Here is a 24814-nt window from a genome sequence, read left to right as displayed (position 1 = left end):
GTTCAGCCTATTTCCTTTTGAAATCATTCATCATCTCTGCTTCCACCACTTCGTAGGCAGAGTGTTCTGGTCATTACCACTCATTGGGTAAAAATAGTTCTTCCTCATATTCCCCACTGCATCTCTTGCGTAAGCCCTTATGTCCCTGAGTCCTTTTATGATAACAAATGGAAACAAGCTTTTCTTTGTCTGCTTTTTCTAAACCTATCCTAATCTTGCACACCTCTATCAAATCACTCCTCAATCTCCTTTGCTCCAAGGAAAATAGCCCCAGCTTCTCCAACCTAACCTTGTAGCTAAGTTCCCTCATCCCTGGAGCTATTCTGGTAAATCTCCTCTGCACCCTCGCTAAGGACTCCACATCCTTCCTAAAGTGTAATGACCAGAACTGAATTCAGTACTGTATTGGTGGCCTAACTAGAGCTTTGTAAAGGTTAAGTATGACTCCCATGCTTTTGTATTCAATATCTCAGTTTATGAAACCTGAGATCCCATATGCTTAGCTAATTTACTCTCTCAATATGTCCTGCCACCTTCAAAAACCTATGCACATGAACCCCCAGGTCCACCTGACCTTGCATGCTCTTTAGAACTGCTGGGGATCTATAAACTACTCCCGCTAATGTTTTCTGGCCCTTTTTTTCCCTAATCTCCACCCATACTCACTCTACTTCCTGATTTTCAGAACCAGAATACTTTCTCACAACTGTCTTTACATCATCTGTTACTGTGAGGGCTACTCCTCCTTTTCCATTGTGCCTATCTTTTTAAAATGTTGTATACCCTGGAATATTTATTTTCCAACATTGGTCACCTTGTAACCATGTTTCTATAATGGAGATTAGAAATAAACATTTTATCTCTTTGTGCCACTAGTTCACCTACCTTATTGTGAACTTGATCATATTATGAGTGCAATTAGATAACTGTCCACACACACAGGCCGTCTAGCAGTAGTTATGCCACTGGACAGAGGATTAAACAAGAAATAACTGGAGCTTGTAACAAAGCTGATGTAATAATTGTGGGGGATTTTAATCTTCATATAGACTGGACCAGTCAAATTGGCAAAGGTGGTCTGGAAGATTAATTTATAGGATGGTATTGTGACACTTTTTTCTGGAACAATACTTCGTGGAACCAACTAGGAATAAGGCTATTTTAGATCTAGTATTGTGAAATGAAGCAGGGTTAATTAATAATCTCTTAGTAAAAGATCTTCTGAATTCCATATTAAGTTTGAAGGTGACAAACTCCAGTCCCAAACAAGAATCTCAAACTTCAAGCTATTTACATGGGTATGAGGGGAGAAGATTAATTGGGTAAATAGACTAAAAGGTAACTAAAGAATGGGAAACATTCAAAGAAACTATCCAAAATTTTCAACCAAAATACATTCCACTGAAAGTCAAAAACTCAGCAAGAAAGATCCATCAGAGGCTTACTAAAAAGTTAAGGATAGTATGAAATTAAAAGAAGAGGATTGTGGCAAAAAATAGTAGTAAGACTGAGTATTGGGAGTGTTTTCAAAACTAGCACATGGCCCCCAAAAAATTGATAAGTGTTAGAACCATATCTTCAACAAATATTTTTTTCTTTTAAAATTTAGAAGGACGTTGCATAATTTGGACCTAGGGAACTGATCTGGGTTTTTTTTTTAAAAGGGGTGATAAGTTCCCCTTCGACTGTGAGCAAACATGCCTTTTCCAAGAAATCACATGACTTCAGCTAAAATGACCAGCATGGCACTTGAGGACAGAAAATAGTTTATCTTCAAAGACTAAGGCCATTCTGGAAGAATCTGTGTTTTAAAAGACACTGTCCCTTAAAGGGTTAATGAAGGACTGTGATTGATATTTTTGGAAAAAGCATCCTTTTACAAGAAAGGGTAATTAAGTAGTTGTTTAAAAAAACTGTAAACCTCTTGACTCTGGTGGACTGTGTACAAAGGGAATCACAAGGATTTTACGGCTCTGAAAAAGATACCATGGCTGGAACTGGAATTTTAAGAAGTGAGTTTTGGTTTTGCTTTAGGGAAGAGGAAGACCAACTGCTTGAGAAGGAAGACAGCAACCTTTTCGTAGAGCCAGTCCACAGCTGGGAGTGAATATAAACTGCTCCTAAGTTGCTACTTGCTGGGATAAAGTATGGATACCAAGTTTCTTACAAATTAGTAAACCATAATGACTTTGGAAGTTGCTAAGACTTTTCCAAAGATGGAAGACTTAGCCCTGACTGGTTTACAAAAAGTAACCAAGAGAGTAAGCTAACAGAGTTGACGGATAAGTTGCAGTTGGACTTGACCGTAGAGGGTGAGGAAAGCGGATATAACGGAAGTAATAGTGCAGCATTTGAAATTGGAAGGGACACCAGAGAGATTGCGTTCTCTGTGGGGGGTGGGGGAGGAGGGGGGGGTGGTGTAGTCAATTAAATTGGCTAAGATACGGTAGCAGATGAAAAACTTGAATTGGAGGCAAACAAAATAAAAAGAGGAAGGAAAAAAAAAGGAGAGCGTTTAAGAAGCTGAAACTGGAATTTCAGACAAGAGAACACAATCGAGAAAGGAATACCGACTTAAAAGGTTGGAATTTTAAAAAGAGGCCTCAGATGTAGAAGAAGGTCCTGATGATGAAAAAACCACCTCCAACCCAAAGCCCAGTGGGGGGGATGTTTAAATTTGTACAAACCCTCCCAAAGTTTAAGGAAAGAGATATAAAGGCATTCTTTATTTTGTTTGAGAAGGTAGCTAAGCAAATGAAGTGGCCGGAAGAAATCTGGACATTGCTCCGACAGAGTAGGTTGGTGGGTAAGGCTAATGAGGTTTTTGCTTCACTTTCAGAAGAGCTTTCTGTGGATTATGATGCAGTAAAAGGGGCTATTCTTTTGACTGTTGGATACGGGTATTAAAGATAGAAACAACATATGAGGCTGTCAGGGAAATAATTCTCCTGGAAGAATTTAAAAATTCACTTCCTCTAGTAGTTAGAATCCATGTTGAAGACCAGAGGGGTTGCAACAGCTAGACGGGTGATGATTATGAGCTGGTCCATAAATCCAAACCCTTTTTCCGTCATCCTCACAAACCCAAGAAGGGTAGAAGATCGGAAGGTGAGAGGAAGGCAAGTAGCCCAGGAAGAGATGGGACAGCTGGGAATGGCCCAGGAATTCCTCCTCAGACTGGAAAGGAGGGTGGAAGGCCGAAGTGTTTCCATTGTAACAAGGTGGGACACGTGCAGATTGCTGGAAGTTGTGCAGGAAATCCATGGGACTTATTGGAGCAATTCAGGAAAAGGAACCCTGACTGAAAATGCAACAGATTAAATTGTAGCACTAACTGCACCTGTGAAACGGAGTATGAACACTGCTGTGAGTTCAGGAGAAGTGAATAAGATACATGAGTGTTTTTTTTGTCTAGAAAAAAAGTAACCCCTTATGCCTCAAATGAGACAGCTAAACCTATAATCATATTAAGAGGTCTGGGAGCCACTCAAACACTTCTGCTGGGGGAAGGCATAAATTTCCCCAGAAGGTGCATTAAAAGCCAGAGTTTTATTAAATGGTATTGGCAGGGAGTATATACCTGTACCTTTGTACTGGGTGCACTTGGCGTGTGACCTAATGTCTGGGACGGTGACAGCATGGGTTGTTCAGAAGTTACCTGTAGAAGGATTAGACTTGCTCTTGGGAAGTTATTTTGTTGGAGCAAAGGTAGTAGCTTCTCCCATAATTACAGAAAGCCCAAGTGAGGTTAAAGAGACAGAGCAGTTACAGGAAAAGGTTCCATGAATTTTTCCTTCGTGTGTGATGACCCAAGCAATGGCTAAGCAAAGTCATCATCGGAATTCAAAGTGATACCACAGACAGATATTTGGCTAGCTGAAATTTTCTTTGAAGACTTAGATAATCGGAAAGAGATGTTTAATAAATCTAGTGAGGCTCAAGAAGCCTAAGAGTTAAGTAAGATAGCAGAATCAGACCAAACTGAGGCTGAGGAAGTTCCAGAATGTTATAATAAAAATGGAATACTAAAGAAGTAGATATGGGGTGGACAGTTTGTTCATCAGGCAGTGGTACTGCCCAAATATCTTAGAGATATTACAGATAACACATGAAATTCCTATGGCAGGGCATGTAGGGATACGGAAAACCCGAGAGCGGTAAACTGACAGTTTTACTGGCTGGGTCTTCACAAAGGCCTGGTGCAGTTTTGTAAAACATGCCATATGTGCCAGATGATGGGAAAACGACAACATACAAACAAACCAGCACCCTTAATTCCCATACCAGTTTTTGAGGAACCATTTAGTAGGGTGTTAGTAGACTGTGTGGGACCGTTAACAAAAACAAAAGCAGGGCACCAATATATCCTCACTATTATGGATATGACAACTCTATTTCCAGAGGGCATCCCTTTAAGAACAGTTACAGCTAAAGTAGTGGTAGAGAAGTTGACCCAATTTTTTTACTCGATGTGCATTACTGATAGAGATCCAGTTGAATCAAGGTACCAATATAATGTCTAAAGTTTTTCGAAACACAATGAGTAGCTAAAGTAAATATTAGTCCCTTAGAAACAGAGACAGGAGACTTTAACAAGGGGAAGGAGGAAATGACAGAGACGTTGGAACAGTAGAAGACATGAATTACATATGTAAAATAGAGGGTAGCCAAGGAGCCAATAAGAGTGAGGGACTTGAGGTAATTAATATCAGCAGAAAAAAGTATTAGAGAAACTTACGAGACTAAAATCTGGCAAATCTCCAGGAACTGACCCAGGGTTCTAGGACTGGTAGCTGCAGAGATAGTGGATGCACTGGTTTTGATTTTCCAAAATTCCCTAGATTCTGGAATAATCCCAGCAGTTTGGAAGTTAGCAAATATAATTTTGCTATTCAAAAAATGAGGGAGAATGAAAACGGGGAATTACAGGCCAATTAGCCTGACATCAGTAACTAGGAAAATGCTGGAATCTCTTATTAAGGAAGTCTTAACAATGCACTTAGGGAAGGAGGGTGTGACTGCAGGTGAAGCAGGTATGGGGACTCAGGGGGTAGCATTCGAGGAGCCACGGCCCCTGCAACTGTCCAACAATTATGAGGTTCTTGCAAGCTGTATGGACGAGAGCAGGGACTGCAGGGAGGATGATCAAACTGACCACGGCACCATGGTACAGGGAGCCATTCAAGTGGGGGGAGGAAATAGGAACGTAAGAGTAGTGGGGGACAGTATGATTAGGGGCATAGATACTGTTCTCTGCAGCCATGAGCGTGAGTCCCGAAGGCTGTGTTGCCTGCCTGGTGCCAGGGTTAAGGAGATCTCCACAGGGCTGGAGAGGAACTTGGAGTGCGAGGGGAGGGATCCAGTTGTCGTCCACATTGGTAGCAGTGACATTGATTGGACTGGAAAGGAGGTTCTGCTGAAGGGATTTGAACAGTTAGGAACTAAACTAAAATGCAAGCCTCCAAGATAATAGTCTCAGGATTACTATCTGAGCCACAGGAAAACTGGCATAGAGTCAACAAAGTCAAGGAGTTAAATGTGTGGCTCAAAGATTGGTGTGGGAGGAACGGGTTTCAGTTCATCGGGCACTGGCATCAGTACTGGGGTAAAAGGGAGCTGTTCCGACGGGATGGGCATCACTTGAACCGTGCTGGGACCAGTGTCCTGGCGAATCGAATAACTAGGGCTGTAGAGAGGGCTTTAAACTAAATCGGGTTGTTGGGGGGCGGGGGGGGGGGGGGTGGGGGGAGGTGTTTCTGGAGAGGGGATGAGGGGATACGTAGGCTAACAAAGCAAAAGGATATGGCATATTGCAGGGCAGCTATTTAGGTATTGATACCCAGAACGTGACAGGAAGGGACAGTGTTCAAACATAAGAAAAAACAGCAAATAGGGTCAAAAGGGGAAAAAAATGGTAAAAAGGCAAAATTAATGGCTCTTAAATGCACTTAGTATTCGGAACTATTCAGGGGTATGTGACTTTTCGAAAGCACAGGAAGGAAAGGGTGGTGGGGTAACTTTGTTAGTACCAGATAGAATAAGTACGATAGCAAGAAATGATCTTGGATCAGAAGATGTGGAATCCATATGGGTGGAGGTAAGAAATAACAAAGGGAAGAAGATACCAGTGGGAGTAGTCTATAAGCCCCATAACAGTAGCTATACTGTAGGACAGAGAATAAATCAGGAGATAACGAGGGCATGTAAAAATAGCAGTACATTAATCATAGGTGACTTTAATCTTCATGCAGATTTGGAAAATCAAATTGGCAGAGGTAGCCATGGGCAAGAATTCATATTGTATTTGGGGCAGTTTCCTAGAACAATATGTTGTGATCCAGCCAGGGATCAGGCTGTTTTGGATCTGGTAATGTGTAATGAAGGCAGGTTTAATAAGTGATCTCAGAGTAAAAAATCCCATAGGAAACAGTGACCATAACATGGTAGAATTTAGCATTCCATTTGAGAGTGCGAACCTTGGGTCGGAAACAGCTGTGCTAAACTTAAATAAGGATAATTACAAAGGAATGAGGGCAGAGTTGGCTGGAGTGGACTGGGAAAGAAGTTTAGCAGAAATGAGGGTTGATGAACAATGGCAGATGTTAAAGAAAATAGTTAATGACTCACAACAAAGATATATCCCAGTAAGGAAGAAGGATTGTAGGAAGGGGATAAACCAACCATGGTTAACCAAGGAAGTTAAGGATAGTATCAAATTGAAAGAAAAAAACATACAATGTGGCAAAGATTAGTGGTAAGCCAGAGGATTGGGAACGTTTTAAAAACTAACAAAAGATGACCAAAAAATAAGAGGGAGAAAATAGACTTTGAGGGTAAACTAGCAAGTAATATAAAAACAGACAGTAAGATCTTCTTTAAATATATGCAAAGGAAGAGAGAGGCCAAAGTGAACATAGGCCCCTTAGAGAATGAGGAACCAGGAAATGGCAGAGGAGTTGAATAAATACTTTGTATCAGCCTTCACGGTAGAAGACACTAATAGCATTCTAAAAGTACTAAATAATCAACAGGCAAAAGGGGGGGGGGGGGAAATAAATACAATAGCTATCACTAGAGACAAAGTACTAGGGAAACTAATGGGGCTAAAGGCTGATAAGTCCCCTCGACGTGATGGGTTGCATCCTAGGATAATAAATGAAGTAGCTACCCAGATAGTGGATGCGCTGTTAGTAATCTTCCAAGGATCCTTAGATTCTGGAGAAGTCCCAGAAGATTGGATAACTGCCAATGTAACACCCTTATTCAAAAAGTGAGTGAGACAAAAAACAGGTAACTATAGGCTAGCTAGCTTAACATCTGTCATTGGGAAAATGTTAGAGTCTATTATAAAAGATGTAATAGCAGAGCATTTAGAAATGCATAATATAATCAAGCAGAGTCAGCATGGTTTCATGAAGGGGAAATCATGCCTGGCAAACTTATTAGAATTCTTTGAGGAAGTAACAAGCAGGATAGATAAAGGGGAACCTGTAGATGTAATATATTTCGATTTCCAAAAGGAATTTGATAAGGTACCGCACATGAGGCTACTTAATAAGCTAAGAGCCCATGGTGTTAGGGGTAGTATATAAACATGGATAGAGGATTGGCTAACTAATAGAAGACAGAGAGTTGCGATAAGGGGGGCATTTTCAGGATGGCAACCTGTAACCAGCAGAGTACCATAGGGATCAGTGCTGGGGCCACAATTATTTACAATATATGTTAATGACTTAGATGAGGGAAGTGTATATACTGTCGCCAAGTTTGCAGATGACACAAAAATAAGTGGGAAGGCAAGTGGTGAGGATGACACAGAGTCTACAGAGGGATATAGACAGGTTAAGTGAGTGGGCAAAAGCTTGGCAGATGGAATATAATTTGGGAAAATGTGAGGTAATGCATTTTGACAGGAAGAATAGAGGAGTTGAATATTATTTATGTGGCGAAAGACTGCAGAAAGAGGGATTTAGGAGTCCTCGTGCATGAATCCCAAAAACCCAACATACAAGTTCAGCAGGTAATAGGGAAGGTAAATGGAATGTTGGCCTTTATTTCAAAGGGAATGGAGTATAAAAATAGGAAGGTTTTGCTAAAACTATACAAAGTACTAGTTAGACCACACCGAGAATACAGTGAACAGTTTTGGCCCCGTTATCTAAGGAAAGGTATACTGGCATTGGAGGCAGTCCAGATGAGGTTCACTAGGTTGATCCTGGGTGTGAAGGGATTTTCTTATGAGGAGAGGTTGAGTAGATTGGGTCTGTACTCATTGCAGTTTAGAAGAATGAGAGTCGACCTTATTGAAACATATAAGATTCTTTGGAGGCTTGACAGGGTAGATGCTGAAATGTTGTTTCCCCTTGTGCGAGAGTCTAGGGCCAGAGGGCATAATCTCAGAGTAAAGGGTCGCCCATTTAAAACAGAGATGAGGAGGAAGTTTTTCTCTGAGGGTGGTGAATGTGTGGTATTTTTATCCCAGAGGGCTGTAGAGGCTGGGTCGTTAAGCATATTCAAAGCTGAGGTAGACAGATTTTTAATCAGTAAGGGAATCAAGGGTTATGGCGAAAAGGCGGGAAAGTGGAGTTGAGGATTATCAATCAGCCATGATCTCATTGAATGGCAGAGCAGACTCGATGGGCCGAATGGCCTACTTCTGCTCCTACATCTTATGGTCTCGTAAAGGCTCATGGAGTTGGGGATAATACGTTAGCATGGATAGATGATTGGTTAATGGACAGGAAGCAGTGAGTTGGGATAAATTAAGTACTTTCAGCTTGGCTGGCAATGACTAATGAAACACAACACGAGATAGGAGCAGGAGTAGACCATATGGCCTGTGGAGCTTACTCTGCCATTTAATATGATCATAGCTGATCTTGGACATTGAGTCCACTTTCCTGCTGCTCCTCATCCTTTGATTCCCGGAGACACCAAAAATCTGTTTATCCCAGCTTTAAATATATTCAACAATCCACAACCCTCTTGGTTAGAGAATTCCAAAGATTTACAACTTTTTGAGAGAAGAAATCTCCGCTCATCTTTCATCTCAGTCCTAAATGATCGCCTCCTTATAAATGTTCAACATTGTGTTTGAAAGGGAGAAACTCAAAACAGCTAAGATTCTGCAAGCGCCACCCTGAGTTTCCTGTCGGTTGTCATTTCAGTTCTCCACCTTGCTCTCACTCTGACCTTTCTGTCCACAACCCACTACAGTGTTCCAGTGAAGCTCACTGCAAGCTCGAGGAACAGCACCACATCTGTCGATTCAACACTCTACAGCCTTCTGAAATCGGCATTTAGTTCAACAATCTTAGATCATAAACTCTGCCTCCATCTTGTTTTTTTTGCTGGATTGGGCTTGACCTGTTTATTTATCCCTTCTTGTTGCATTCAGATGAGTGCTGTGCAGTCATTCACACCTCATCTAGGCACACCTTTTGTTTCTTTACTATAGCCATTACAACTCCCTTTGGCTTATGCACCTTGAAATGTTTTGTCATTTAATATCTCCTTCCTAAAGGACATTAGTGGACCAGATGGGTTTTTACAACAATCTACATGGTCATCATTAGACTTTTAATTCCAGATTTTTATTGAATTCAAATTCCACTATCTGCCATGGCGGGATTCAAACCCGGATCCCCAGAGCATTACCCTGAAATACTAGTCGAGTGACAATACCACTATGCCACCACCTCTCCTGATATCACTCCACGTGATATCAAGAAATGGCTGAAGGCACTGGATACTGCAAAGGTTATGGGCCCTGACAATACACCGGCAATAGTACTGAAGACTTGTGCTCCAGAACTTGCCGCACCCCTAGCCAAGCTGTTCCAGTACAGCTACAACACTGGCATCTATCCGGCTATGTGGAAAATTGCCCAGGTATGCCCTGTCCACAAAAAGCAGGACAAATCCAACCCGGCCAATTGTCCTCCCATCAGTCTACTCTCCATCATCAGTAAAGTAATGGAAGTGGTCATCAACAGTGCTATCAAGCAGCACTTGCTTAGCAATAACCTGTTCACTGATGCCCAGTTTGGGTTCCGCCAGGGCCACTCAGCTCCTGATCTCCTTACGGCCTTGGTTCAAACATGGAAAAAAGAAGCTGAACTCCCGAGGTTAGGTGAGAGTGAGTGCCCTTGACATCGAGGCAGCATTTGACCGAGTGTGGCATCAAGGAGCCCTAGCAAAACTGGAGTCAATGGAAATCAGGGGGAAAACTCTCCGCTGGTTGGAGTCATACCTAACACAAAGGAAGATGATTGTGGTTGTTGGAGGTCAGTCATCTTAGCTCCAGGACATCACTGCAGGAGCTCCTCAGGGTAGTGTCCCAGGCCCAACCATCTTCAGCTACTTCATCAATGACCTTACTTCCATCATAAGGTCAGAAGTGGGGATGTTCGCTGATGATTGCACAATGTTCAGCACCATTCGTGAGTCATCAGATACCGAAGCAGTCCATGTCCAAATGCAGCAAAACCTGAACAATATCCAGGCTTGGGCTGACAAGTGGCAAGTAACGTTCGCGCCACACAAGTGTCAGGCAATGACCATCTCCAACAAGAGAGAATGCAACCATCGCTCCTTGATGTTCAATGGCATTACCTTCACTGAATCCCCCACTGTCAACATCCTGGGGGTTACCATTGACCAGAAACTGAACTGGACTAGCCATATAAATACTGTGGCTATAAGAGCAGCTCAGAGGCTAGGAATCCTGCGACGAGTAACTCGCCTCCTGACTCCCCAAAGCCTGCCAACCATCTACAAGGCACAAGTCAGGAGTGTGATGGAATACTCCCCACTTGCCTGGATGAGTGCAGCTCCTACAAAACTGAACAAGCTGGACACCGTCCAGGACAAAGCAGTCCATTTGATTGGCATCACATCCACAAACATTCACCCCCTCCACCACCAACACACAGTAGCAGCAGTGTGCACCATCTACAAGATGCACTGCAGGAATTCACCTAAGTTCCTTCGACAGTACCTTCCAAACTCACGACCACTACCACCTAGAAGGACAAGGGTAGCAGATAGGTGGAAACACCACCACCTGGAAGTTCCCTTCCAAGTCACTCACCATCTTGACTTGGAAATATATCACCGTTCCTTCACTGTTGCTGGGTCAAAATCCTAGAACTCCCTTCCTAACAGCACTGTGGGTGTACCTACACCACATGGACTCTAGCGGTTCAAGAAGGCAGCTCACCAGCACCTTCTCAAGGGCAACTAGGGATGGGCAATAAATGCTGGCCCAGCCAGCGAAGCCCACATCCCGTGAATGAATAAAAAATAATCTCTTGACCGCCATATCACAGACCTTCCCTTTTGTTCTTCCTGGCCCCAACCCCACCCACTGTTTCAAAACCTTTTACATTTTTATCTTTCTTCAGTTCTGATGAAAGGGCATCTTGACCTAAGATATTAACTCACAACCCAACTTGCTGAATATTTCCAGCATTTTTGTTTTTCTTTCAAATTCCCAGCATCCGCAGTATTTTGCTTTTGCGCTAAGATTCTAAATTTTGCTAAGGCTGACTCCAATGCAATGAGACAGAGTCTGCCCACAGTAACTTTGACCAAATATGTTAATGGCTTCAATGACAGATCGTTGGAAAGTGTTCAAAACATATGGTCAAACTCCTCGAGGTATTTTGGGGAACAAGTGAAAACAGATCCTAAATTGGTGCTGTGTTAAAAGCTTTTAAAGGTCTGGTTTTAACTTGCAATTTTGGGACTAATTAGGGCTTGGAGATCTGCACCTTTAGCAATCAAATGCCAATTGGGAACATTTTTTTCTGAAGTGGTAGATGTAGCCTCCATGCATGTACTTCCACAGAAGGTGTGGAGTGCACTGGGTGATGGACAAAGTCACGTATTAGGATGGCTCAGGGACCAAGGGAGAGGGCTCATAGGCTCTCAGAGCTACACTGAAGGTACTGGGAGAGAAGGTACCATGGAGGAGGGATGTCCTCTTCACTGAAGGCAAAAGGAGGCCAGAGAGGCAATTAATGTGGTGGATGTAGGAGATCACAGTCAGGAACTCTAGCACCAGTCCACAAAAAAAAAATAATGATTTGACATGAGCTGTCAAGGTAAGATCCCATCTCTGAAACACATTTCTCAATAACTGCAGCACCATCAGCCTTATAACCTCAATATACTGCATCTACCATCTAACTATATATTAACGTGACACAATTACATCATGCACAGTACTATTGACTTTTCAGACACATAACAGAGTTCTTCAATCAATATGAGGCATCACAAGCCCACCTGCCAGTTACACACATTCACAATCACCACTTTTTCTCTTCAAGGACAAGATAGCACATAACAGGTTCCAGCAGAACTTCACCAGGAGTGAGGGAAGCCCAGCACCATGAAACCTCTCTGCTTGAGGAGCTGTTGGTAATTGGGAAGGAACTAGTTGATCCCATGGCCAGAAGTAGAGCAGGGGGCATATAGCCACTGTAGTTCCTTACAGAGCCACATTTATTCCTGATCCCAATCCCTTAAGCCTATCCTCACTCACAAGATCTCTGTCCTTTTAACTATTAACAGATTTGCTCAATTTACTGTAGACAATCTCTCTCTCATCCCATTGAAGCCAGCCTTAACTAAACATAGAATCCTAGTAGCTGTTTCACCCTTTCAGACACTTGTTATGGACAGGAGAGAGTTTAATTTAGAACAGCCCTGATTTCTCCACTCACTACCCATCCATAAACAGAAAGGTGTTTTTGATTTTTGATTTCTCCCTTTTATAAGTATGTTCCCCAACCCTTCGGTTTGGAGCGATCCAATCCTCTATTAATAACCCCATGGCAAACTCGAGATATGGTAAAATAAGAGGTTTGTTTATTTTACACGCTCACACAAATGCAGGAAAGGGGTTTCGCAACGTCCTTTTTGCATTCATACAATAAAAGAGGGATAAGAGAAAGAAAGGGGTTCAGGGCATAGACCATGATAAAAATAAGAATTATGGTTTCATGTGAGTCTAGAATCAAAGTCAATGAGGAATTCTTTCACAGAGTTCAGCTGGCTGAAAACCAGTGGTGTAAGAATCGCTTTTCTGGTGGTGTTGATGTCCCAAGATGAACTAGGCACACAGAGGTTGAATCAGTTCTGTAGGCGTTAGTACAAACTCATCCCAGCAGAGTCATGTTAGATGGTGGGCCAGTTGTCCAAACTGGCTAGAGCTTGCTTCTGTGTGGCCTGCCCGTCAGGTGTTAAACAACAGACTGAAAATGAAATCCAAATGCTGTATAATTAAAGCAATTGAAACAGCTCCAGTCTTGATCATGTGATAGTGGTTTCGGTTCAAGCTGTTCAACTAACGAGGCCTCTTGTTAAAACCCGTTGTGTTTTGAGCAGGCAACTGTGGAACCATTAGCACAATGTTGGAGATGAGTCACAAATAGCTCTGCCTTTGTCCATGGCTGGTGCAGATGCCTCGTCTACTATCTTTTGTATTGGCTTGGCTGGAATGTTTATACAATGCAAGGAGTGTTACGTTCCAGGGGTCTGCTGTATTAGCCTTTGTGCACTTTTAAACTGCTCAGAAACTTCCAGGGCTACCATCATGTGGTCAGCAGCGGCCATTTTATCAGTCCAGACATTTGTCCATTTGAAAGAAAAATAGTAAATGTTAAAGTAGCCAGGGTGACGTAGAGATATATATTTTTTCCTTCATGCCTTCTGATCATGACACATGCTTTGAACTTGATCATATTATGATTGCTATTAGTTAAGTATTTTATACACTGGGCACCATTTTAACTAAATCTGGTTCATTATTCATTACTAAATCTGACGTGACATGCCTCCATGTTGGTTCTGGGACATGTTGTAGAAAACTATCCCAGATACACTCAAGAAATTCATGGCTCAGCATTTTCGCCCTGCCCACCGTCTGGTCCCGTCGAAAGTCAATGGGCTTTTGAATGGGCAGCCGAATCTTCTGCAGTGGGTCCCGCCATGACGGGGCCAGAAAATCCTGGTCATTATGTTTCTGAAATGTGCTGGTCTGCTTATCCCAATCTATATAAAATTTAAAATTCCCCTTTAAAATCACTTTGCCTTTGCTACACACTTGTCTAATCTCAGCATTTATACAGTTGCCACTTCACAACTATCACCAGGTGGCCTATGAACAACTTTTGCTCACTCGCATCCTTTTCTTAGCATTCTACCCATTAGCTCTCTCCTGCCCACTTACCCGTCACTATATTTTCTCTTATTATCATTGGAGTGATTTCATCCTTAATCATAAAGGCTACTCCTCCCCCTCTACCATTTTCCCCATCTTTCCTGTAGACTTTATTTTTAGTTCCCTGTGCTGACCGTCTCCCAGCCACATCTCCGTAATGGCTACAATGTCATGCCCTCCAAGTTGAATTTGTATCTGTGATTCACTCAATTTGTTCCTCATACTTTATGGGCAGAATTTTGCCCTTGTTAGGCGTGCGGGCCCCACCGGCTCGGCGGCGGGCTGACAGCCGAACCCCGCCACCGAAACGGGGCCCGCCGCCATTTTAAGTGGGCGAGCCACTTAAGGCCCACCCAGCAGCCCTGCCCAACAGGAAGTGCTATGCACTTCCTCTGCTGGGGGCGGGGGGGGGGACTCCCCATCTGTCATAGTGCGCTCTTTCACGCATGCACGCGAAAGAGCGCACTGCTCCCTGAGACCAACTGCTGTCTCAGGGAGATTACTGACAGGTAAAAAAACACCAAAAACAAAAAAATATTAAAATTATTAACATGTCCCCCTCATGTGACAATGTCACACGAGATGGGACATGTTAATAAGAAACACATTAACTTTATGAAAGTTTTTAAAAACGGACATGAAACCTTGTCCCGCCAGTGGATGAAGTTTCATGTTTCAGAAGCCCGCTGGGGCTCCTGGCCTGCCTGCCGACCTTAAGATTGGACAGGCAGGTCTTTAACAATCTTAATTAGCCTGTCAATGGCCTTAATTGGCCATTGACAGGTCGGCGGGTGGACGGCTGATTTCGCTGTCCGCCCGCCTTCCTGAACATTTAAAGGGACCGGGATGACGTTGGGGTGTCATCCCGCGTCATTTTCCTGTCGGTGAGCAGGCCCCGCCCCCAAATTGCCGACGGGAAAATCCTGGCCTATGTCTGTGCATTTAAGGTGGGGATGGTGTAATGGTAAATCCATGCCCATCCTTCCTTTCCCATTGCCCTGCTCTGCAAGATCTTAGTCTAAATTATTTATACTATTATATCAAGCTTTTAGTTTGTTATAAATTTTATTCTCCTACACATTAACTTGCACTAAGCAGTGGACAAAAATTTTCAATACTGCCTCAAGCTTACATGAACCACTAAGAGTACCCCCCATCATCACCCTCCCAGGAGGAGGACGAAAAGTTACTCCTCCCCTCCCCATGAGCGGAGGAAGAAGAAGGCACTGCATCAGTCACTATTGCTTTCTCAGGCACCAACTTGGACACCAGCACCATGTGTAACTTAGAGGCTAGGGTAGAATTCAGGTCCTTACTAGATGACTCACTAGACATTAGTGGGGGACCACAGGTGCCACTTTTCCAGGTTGCGTAACTAGTTCTGATGTAGACGAGTAAGATGAAGACCTCACAGGGCCAAGCTTCAGAAGGAGGCTGATAGGTGTGATAAATCAAATGCTTGGTTGACAGCCTGTCTGAAAGCTTACTGGTTGTGGTTAGGGCTGTGGTGGAGTGCACTTTCGCCTTGGTCCATGTCTTGACACACAGCTGAAACTGACAGTCGTCTCCTGGCCAATTTCAGCCAGTGAACTACGGAGCCCAACATCATGCTGCATCTGATGACTGAGATCGCATTGTCCACTGAAATCACAGCAGCTTCCTTGAAACAACAAAGTGCTGCAGTGAAAGTGCTCAGGCAGATGCCATGGGGGTTCTGGGTTCCTTGGTTGAAAAGGGTTTTGTGTCTGCTGTCCAAAAATCTGTACTCCAACGGATCACAGAGCTGGCTGAACAGACACCTTGAGATAGTGGTATGGGAATCATGCAGTTATTTATTTAGCGTCTGCATAATCACAGAGCCAAGCAATAGCCTTGTCAGTGGCTAGATTGAGTTCTTTAAGCCCACCTTTAAGTTTAGTCACAAGAAATCATGCAGTAGGAACCTACTGGCTTCTCCAATGGCAATATTCCACTCTGGCATGCCACCATTGTTCTTGCAGTTGCCTGTTAACCAGGCAGCCCAGGCTGTTCAAGTCCAGGCTGTGATAGTGCAGTCTGAAGCAGGGCCATCATAACCGACAGCCTCTTGAGGACTCCCAGGACACCTGAACTATCCTCTTCAGATTTTCAGCAGTTGATGTCAGCAGCAAATGAACATTGAAAGCCGAGCATGACTTTCAGTACCGGTCGCAATGTTCACAAATGACTTCTTTATTCCTGTTCTGTGGCCACTGTTAAAGAGGTTGTTAGTTGCAAAACCAGTCGACAAAATAATGTGCAACCTCGTTAATAAACGTTAGAAGCCAATTTAATCGATCATCAGAAGCTTAATCATCTTGAGCGCAGCAGCTCTTAACAAGTGCTTTAACCTCCTTTACTAAGAAGGCGACTTGTGCTAAGATGGGCTAACTAGGCAGTGCAGTTCAAGTATTTATCTTGGCCGCCTCTCAGAGACTCTTTAGCACCTAAACTACCAGCACTATTGAAGGGAAACCAGCACCCTGAGAATCCATTATTTGAAATCAAGTGAGTGAACATTTAGAAATGTATAGGTTTGTTAAAGTTACATTTGATACATTTAATTGAGGCTTTTGAAGTGACTGGGTACAGGGAATGCAATGAATGTGGTGTACATGGATTTTCAGAAGACACTTGATAAAGTGCATCATAGAAGATCTGTTTTTATGGGAGGAAATGTAGCAGCACAGATTGTTGATTAACAAACAGGAAACAAGAGGTTGGATTCATTTAGATTGAGAAGGCTTAGAAGTGGAGTTACACAAGGCTCAGTGTTAGATTTCCTTTTGTACTTGGTATCTGTAGGTGAAAGTTGCTGCTGATACAAAAGTAAGTGATTTGACAAAACAGGAGCACTAAAAAAAATGTCAGGCAGACATAGACAGTTTTGTAGAATGTGCTGACAAATAGAAAATGCAATTTAATGGGGAGAAAAATGAGGTAATATCTTTTGGGGTGAAATATAAGGAATGATAGTATAGAGTTAATAGAAAGATGCTGATGATTCGGAAGAATAAAGGTGCCTCGGTGTTCAAATGCATTATTCCGATGCATATCGATAAAACCCAAAAAGATAATATAAATTGGATTTATAGATATGTTGAATACAATAGTAAAGGGAAATTAAAGTGCTTTGCTAAGCAATTATTAGGCCACAGTTACAAGCTATGTACAGTTTGGACCTCATGGTAGAAGGAACATTAAAGTCAGAGAGTACATACAGCATAGATTCACCAGGACAAAGCAGAAAACTCTAGCTGTGAGAAGAATCTTGAGACATGGATTGTTGCCACTGGAGCAGAGATAATTCAGGGGGAATTTACAAGGTCTTTAAAATTTCAAAGGATATTGATAGGTTGAATAGGGAAAGACTATTTCATTGGGTTCAGTGTCAATGATACTGGGATATCATTATGCGAATGTTATGCAGAAAGCTGTTGGACTAAGGAATCAATGGTCACAAATATTATGAAACCGAGACTATTACATCCTTTAAGACAATAAATAGATAAATATTTGAACCAGTGGAAAGAGTAGGGCTATGGTGAGAGTGCATCAGTGGGTTAAGTTTTAGTACTTCTGTGGTGTAAACTTATTTGATTTCTTTGATATTTGCTCCATAGATTTAAAGAGGTTAATTTCTATCTTCACGCCCAGTGGTAATCTAGTGCAACAGATCAGCCATCCGTTGTAATTGATTGAATGAAAACTGGGCAGGTTGTACAGAAGGGGGCAGTCTGCCATGTCAGATTACTGCCCTGATGGGAAGATAAAAACTTACTCCAAATATCGTTATACTGCAGTTAAAGCTTATTTTTTTAAACTAAGTTCTTTTTTTTATTTTTCAGATTGTTTCCTAAAGAAAACATCACAAGGCTAGGGACCTGGGGACATCTAAACTGTTCTTATTCTTGTTCCTTCCTGCTGGATTCCAAGTCCCCCCTCTTTCAGCAAATAGGCAAGATGTTTCTGTTGGAGCTAATTAAAGAATTTGGTACAGACCATATTTACAGTGCAGATACATTCAATGAAATGACCCCGAACTCGTCAGACCCTAAATATTTATCCACTATCAGCAATGCAGTCTTCAAGTCAATGACACAAGGTAATGTTCTCAAAATTATATCTTCAGAATCTTTTTCATACAAATGGAAGCTATTATTCAACTAGCTTTTCCCTTCTTGATATATAATCAAGTTGTTTTTTTCTGCATTTACATTTTAACTTACATTTATGGACCGGCCCTTAAGGCATTTGTATCCATTTCTTCTTGTAAAACTACTGCTTCAGTTGTTATTTATGTGGAACCAGAAATGACCAAGGCCCTCCATCTGCCAATCCCAAAGCTCAAAAAGGAACACCATCTACTCAATATTTTATATCCCTCAATCACAGTTTTTTGTCAGGAACTACCTAACACCCACATAATATACCAAAACAATTGACATTCACTGTCACTTTGATAACTTATTTCACACATTCACTGGAAGTTCTCCATGGGTGGGTGTTAAGATTATGATAAAGTTTTCTACACAAGGTTCTTTTGCAGCACAAAATTGCCAGTGACATCTGCTGGTGTAAGCAGATTTTAACACCATGGTCTGTGGAATTCATCAGTTCCTGCCTCATTCCCAAAACAACACTGAACAGCACAGAGACAAAAGTATCCTTTGTATCTGGTATTGGTAAGAGTCAAATACATTGTATATAGTGGGTGACGTATGTCATCTGGCAGGTGACATAGTGGTATTGTCACTGATTAGTATTCCAGAGACCCAAGGTAATGCTGTGGGCCGCAGGGTTTGAATCCCACCATGGTGAAATTCAAATTCAATAAACATCTGGAATAAAAGTCTGATGACGACCATGAAACCATTGTCAATTGTCATAAAAACCCATCTGGTTCACTAATGCCCTTTTAGGGAAGGAAATCTGCCGTCCTTACCTGGTCTGGCCTACATGTGACTCCAGACCCACAGCAATATGGTCTGAACAAGGGCAATTAGGGATGGGTAATAAATGCTGGCCTAGCTAGCGATCCCCACATCCGATGAACGAATAATTTAAAAAAAAGGCAATCTAGGTGAGATGAAGCTGAAGATTTCTGACCCACCTGTCCAGAAATCAGGAGGGAAGGCAGAGGAAAATACTGCAGTTGCCAGAAGTCTGATATAAAGGAAGAAAATGCTGGAAATATGGTTGAAGCTCGAGGAACAGCACCTCATTCTTCAATTTGGGCTTCTTGACTCAACCATGAGTTCAACAACTTTAGATTATAAACTCTAGCTCCATTTTGTTTCCTTTTCTTTTTTGCTGGTTCATTTTTTCTTGTTTTCTTTCTTTATTCCTTCACTTTGCATTTGAATGACTGCTATCCAGACAGTCATGCCTCATCTAGACACATTTTTTTTCTTTACCCATTGCCAATTTTTTGGCTTTTAATCTCCTCTGCCCTCCACCCTATGACAGACCTTCCCTTTTGTTCTTTCTTCCCCCTCCTCCCTTTCAGTTGCTCAGAACCTATTAAATTTCCATCTTTCCTCAGTTTTGATGAAGGGTCATCGACCTAAAGCGTTAACTCTGTTTGTCTTCACAGATGCTGCCTGACCTGAGTATTCCAGAATGTTCTGTTTTTATTTATCCTACATCTCCTGGTTAGAATTTATTTGGTTTCAGTTTAGCCACAGTTTTTAATCTTCAAAACAACAATGAAATCCTCAACAAAAACAAAAATACCTGGAAAAACTCAGCAGGTATGACAGCATCTGCGGAGAGGAACACAGTTAACATTTCGAGTCCGTATGACTCTTCAACAGTACTAAGGAAAAATAGAAAAGAGGTGAAATATAAGCTGGTTTAAGGGGGGTTGGGACAGGTAGAACTGGATAGAGGGCCAGTGATAGGTGGAGATAACCAAAAGATGTCATAGACAAAAGGACAAAGAGGTGTTGAAGCTGGTGATATTTTCTAAAGAATGTGATAATAAAGGTACAGATAGGCCTAGTGGGGGTGGGGTGGGGGGAAGGGTTCGATATAGGCTAAAAGGCAGAGATAGAACAATGGATGGAAATACATTTAAAAATAATGGAAATAGGTGGGAAAAGAAAAATCAATATAAATGTTTGGAAAAAAGGGGGATCGGAAAGGGGGTGGGGATGGAAGAGAGAGTTCATGATCTAAAATTGTTGAACTCAATATTCAGTCCTGAAGGCTGTAAAGTGCCTAGTCGGAAGATGAGGTGCTGTTCCTCCAGTTTGCGTTGAGCTTCACTGGAACAATGCAGCAAGCCAAGGACAGATGTGTGGGCATGAGAGCAGGGTGGAGCGTTGAAATGGCAATGACACGGAGGTCCGGGTCATGCTTGCGGACAGACCGAAGGTGTTCTGCAAAGTGGTCACCCAGTCTGCGTTTGGTCTCTCCAGTGTAGAGGATACCGCATTGGGAGCAGCGAATGCAGTAGACTAAATTGAGGGAAGTGCAAGTGAAATGCCGTTTCACTTGAAAAGAGTGTTTCAAAAAAATCTTGCCTCTGCTTTTTCTACAGTCTGACTTTTTAACCTCCTTAGGGGGTGGGTGGGGGATGAATTCAGAATTGTAGCTCAGTGAATTATATAGGATTATGTAAGACATATGGCATAGAAACAGGCCATTTAACCCAACTGGTCCATGCCAGTGTTTCTGCTCCACTTGAGCCCCCTTCCATTTTTCTTCACCTAAATCCATCATCGTAACCCTCTATTGCCTTCTCCCTCATGTGCTTGTCTAGTTTCCCCTTAAATGCATCTATACTATTTGCTAAAACCATTCCCTTGGTAGCGAGTTCCACATTCTTACCCACTCTTTGGGTAAAGAAGTTTCTTCTGAATTTCCTATTGCATTTCGTGGTGACTATCTTATATTGATGGCCTCTAGTAATGCTCTTGTGCACAAGTGGAAACTTTCTCTCTATATCTACTCTCTCAAAATCTTACATAATTTTAAAGATCTTTATTACATCACCCCTCAGTGTTTTTCAGGAAAGAGACATGATTTATCAGTCCTTTCCTGATTTGTCTTTCCACACATTTCTGGTATCACCCTTGCAAATCTTCCCTGCACCCTTTCCAGTGCCTCTATATCCTTTTTATAATACGGTTACCAGAACTGCATGCAGTCTTGAAGTGTGGTCTAACCAAGGTTCGATAAACGGTTAGCATAACATCCCTACTTTTCAATTCTGTCCCCCTGGAAATAAAACCTGGTTTGCTTTTTTCAAGGCTTTTTTTATGGCGCAACATTTAATGATTGATGTATTTGTACTCCGAGATTCCTTTGTTCCTCTACACCATCTAGACTAGCATCTGCAAGTAATAAGTGACCTCCCTATTATTCCTACCAATACATACCACCTCACATTCATCTGTGTCAAACTTCATTTGCCAATTACTTGCCCATTCAGCATGTTTTTTTTATTCATTTACAGGATGTGGGCTTCGCTGGCTAAGCCAGCATTTATTGTCCATTCCTAATTGTCCTTGAGAAGGTGGTGGTGAGCTGCCATCTTGAACAGCTACAGTCCCGGTGGTGTAGGTACACCCACAGTGCTGTCAGGGAAAGAGTTCCAGGATTTTGTTATGACACAGCAGTTTTTAAAGGCTGAGTTATTTAAAATCCCAGCGGTAAATTTAAACAACTGTTATAACCTATATTTTCAATTGATATGTTTTGAATTGCAGCTCTAAATTCAGGAATAAGACCACCAGTTCTCCAGAGGTTTTTATATCAAACTAAAAGATACCTTTATTAATTTACAACAAGGTATTAAACACATGTACATGGCTACAAATTATTACTATCATAACTTTTTAACAAATTCCCAAATGAATCTCCACTAAGGCAACAACAACTCATAGACTTTAAGCAGACACCACACAAAGCACTTTTACCTTACCAATTCAAAATGAGGTTCCTTTCAATTTGGTCCCTTTGCAGATAGTTGTAGGCTTACAGACCTTTATCTTACATGCCTCTGCCTTTCACGCAAAAACTCCTCTCAGGCTATACCCAGCCTGCCCTTTGAATGCAAATTCTCATTGTATCACCTGGCCCTTTGAACTCCACCTCTTCTAACAATAAAACCCCTTTTATAGTACTAATTTTATTAGTAATATAAACATTGCTTGGTGTTTCCTAGCTAGGTGCAAGATTTCACTCCCCTTCTTGAATGCTCTATTCAACAAAATGCAAATGTACTCTTTACCTCTCTGTTTACATCTCAAAACTACTACACATCAAAGCACCCAGACTAGCTGGCTTTAATCCAGTTAACACACACACACAGACTAAACCTCTATTTCAAAAAATTAATTTCCAATAACGTTATATACATTAACAGTTTCATGACAATTTTGATCCAGCGACAATGAAGGAATGTCAGGACGGTGAGTGGTTTGGAGAGGAACTTCCAGGTGGTGGTGTTCCCATGATGGTAGCAGTCATGGGTTTGAAAGGTGCTGCCTAAGGAGCCTTGATGAGTTTCTATAGTGCATCTTGTAGATGGTACACACTACTGCTACTATTCACCGGTGGTGGAAAGAGTGAATGTTTGTGGAAGGGGTGCCAATCAAGTAGGCTGCTTTGCCCTGGGTGGTGTCAAGCTTCTTGAGTGTTGTTGGAGCAGTACTTATCCAGGCAAGTGGAGAGTATTCCATCACGCTTCTGACTTGTGCCTTGTAGATGGTGGACACACTTTGGGGAATCAGGAGGTGAGTTACTTGTCGCAGGATTCCTAGCCTCTGACCTGCTCTTGTAGCCACAGTATTTATATGGCTAGTCCAGTTCAGATTCTGGTCAATGGTAATCCCCAGGATGTTGATAGTGGGGGATTCAGTGATGGTAGTGCAATTGAATATCAAGGGATGATGGTTAGATTCTCTCTTGTTGGAGATGGTCATTCCCTGGAACTTGTGTGGAGTGGATGTTACTTGACACTTATCAGCCCAAGCCTGGATATTGTCCAGGTCTTGCTGCATTTGGACATGGACTGCTTCAGTATCTGAGGAGTTGCGAATGGTGCTGAACATTGTGCAATCATCAGCGAACATCGCCACTTCTGACCTTATGATGGATGGAAGGTCATTGATGGAACAGCTGAGGATGGTTGTTGCAGTATTGACTATACCCTCCTCAGTATTGACTATAGCTCCCAATTTAGTGTAATTCACGAATTTAGAAATTGTGTTTTGATTTCAAAGTCCAAATTTTTAATGTAAATTGTTAACAGCAGTGGTCCCAGTAATGATCCTTGTGGAAAACCGCTTCTCACCTTCTCCACTCTGAATAACCAGCCTTTATTCCTGCTCTCTGCTTTCTGTCTTGAAGCCAGCAAGCAATCCACTCTTCCATTTGTCTCCAACTCCACATTCTCTGACCTTATATTCATTTAGTCTATTATGGGGAACTTAATCGAAGGCCTTTTGAAAATCCAAAAAAAAATACATGCACTGCATTACCATTGTCTACTCTGTTACCGCCTCAAAAAACCCAGTAAGTGCTCAAATCTTGGTATGAATTTAATTTCTTGCTCTAACATAATGAAAGTCAGAATGTCCCAACTAAGAACAGTGGGCTGAATTTAATGGCCCCACATGGGTGGGTTGGCGGGGGGGTTGGGGGGTGGGGTGGGGGGTGTAGTATGGTGCCCCGCACAACGCCTATCTGGTCGCTTTGTCCCCGCTGCAATTTCAGCAGTGGCAGGGGAGGCATTGGGAGGCTAATTAATAACCACTTAAGGGCCTCCGGCCATTGGGATTTACCTGCAATGGAAGGAAGCCAATGCTAAGTGTCCAGCCTGCCATGTTTCACTGTGTGGGCTGGTGGCGAGTCAAGGGTGAGGTGTGCTCCCTTTACAAGTCCCCTTTGCCCAGCGGAGGTCGCCTCAAGGTTCCCCTACTGCCCTCAATTCTGCTAAACCCCCTGCCCAATCCATCCTGACCCTTCACCCCCTTCATTGGGGCCTGACAGCCTGGCCCCAACGAGACTCCGGACTCGCCTTTTTTCTGGACTCCATTGCAGCACGCTTCCTTCTGGGACTGCTGCAGTTCCAGCAATGGCCATGGCTTCTGGTGGTGCTGCTGGTACCAGAGAACTACTGGACATTTGATTGGCTGGCAACTCTTGGGGATGGGACTTCCTCTCTTGGGGCAGAAGTTTGCCTCAAGCCAATTATTATGGCTGTGGGGTGAGCTGGTCAAGTGGGGGCTGGCTTGTCCCTAGATTTTTATCGGGTTGGGGATCCCATCCCAGTGTAAAATTTTGCCCCATATGCGGGCTTGTACTTTTGCTTTAAGAAGTACATGTGTAATAAAAGAGCTGAACTCCCGAGATGAGGTGAGAGTGACTGCCTTTGATATCAAGGCGGCATTTGACCAAGTGTGGCATCAAGGAGCCCTAGCAAAACTGGAGTCAATGGGAATCAGGGGAAAAACTCTCCACTGGTTGAGTCATACATTGCACAAAGGAAGATGGTTGTGTTGTTGGAGGTCAGTCATCTCAGCTACACGACATCACTGCAGGAGTTCCTCAGGG

General features: G+C 42.5%; 1 protein-coding gene across 1 annotated transcript in view; it reads left to right on the top strand.

Moving 5' to 3' along the window:
- naglu (N-acetylglucosaminidase, alpha) overlaps positions 1–24814 on the top strand; it is a 42388-nt gene that overhangs the window by 13416 nt on the left and 4158 nt on the right. Inside the window, exon 5 of the mRNA XM_078529529.1 lies at positions 18097–18353. Coding sequence (XP_078385655.1) covers positions 18097–18353 — 257 coding nt within the window. The remainder of the gene's footprint in view (positions 1–18096; positions 18354–24814) is intronic.

The sequence above is a fragment of the Cetorhinus maximus genome, chromosome 25 (assembly GCF_964194155.1).
Source record: "Cetorhinus maximus chromosome 25, sCetMax3.hap1.1, whole genome shotgun sequence".
Lineage (NCBI taxonomy): Eukaryota > Metazoa > Chordata > Chondrichthyes > Lamniformes > Cetorhinidae > Cetorhinus > Cetorhinus maximus.
This window is presented reverse-complemented; position numbering and strand designations above follow the sequence as displayed.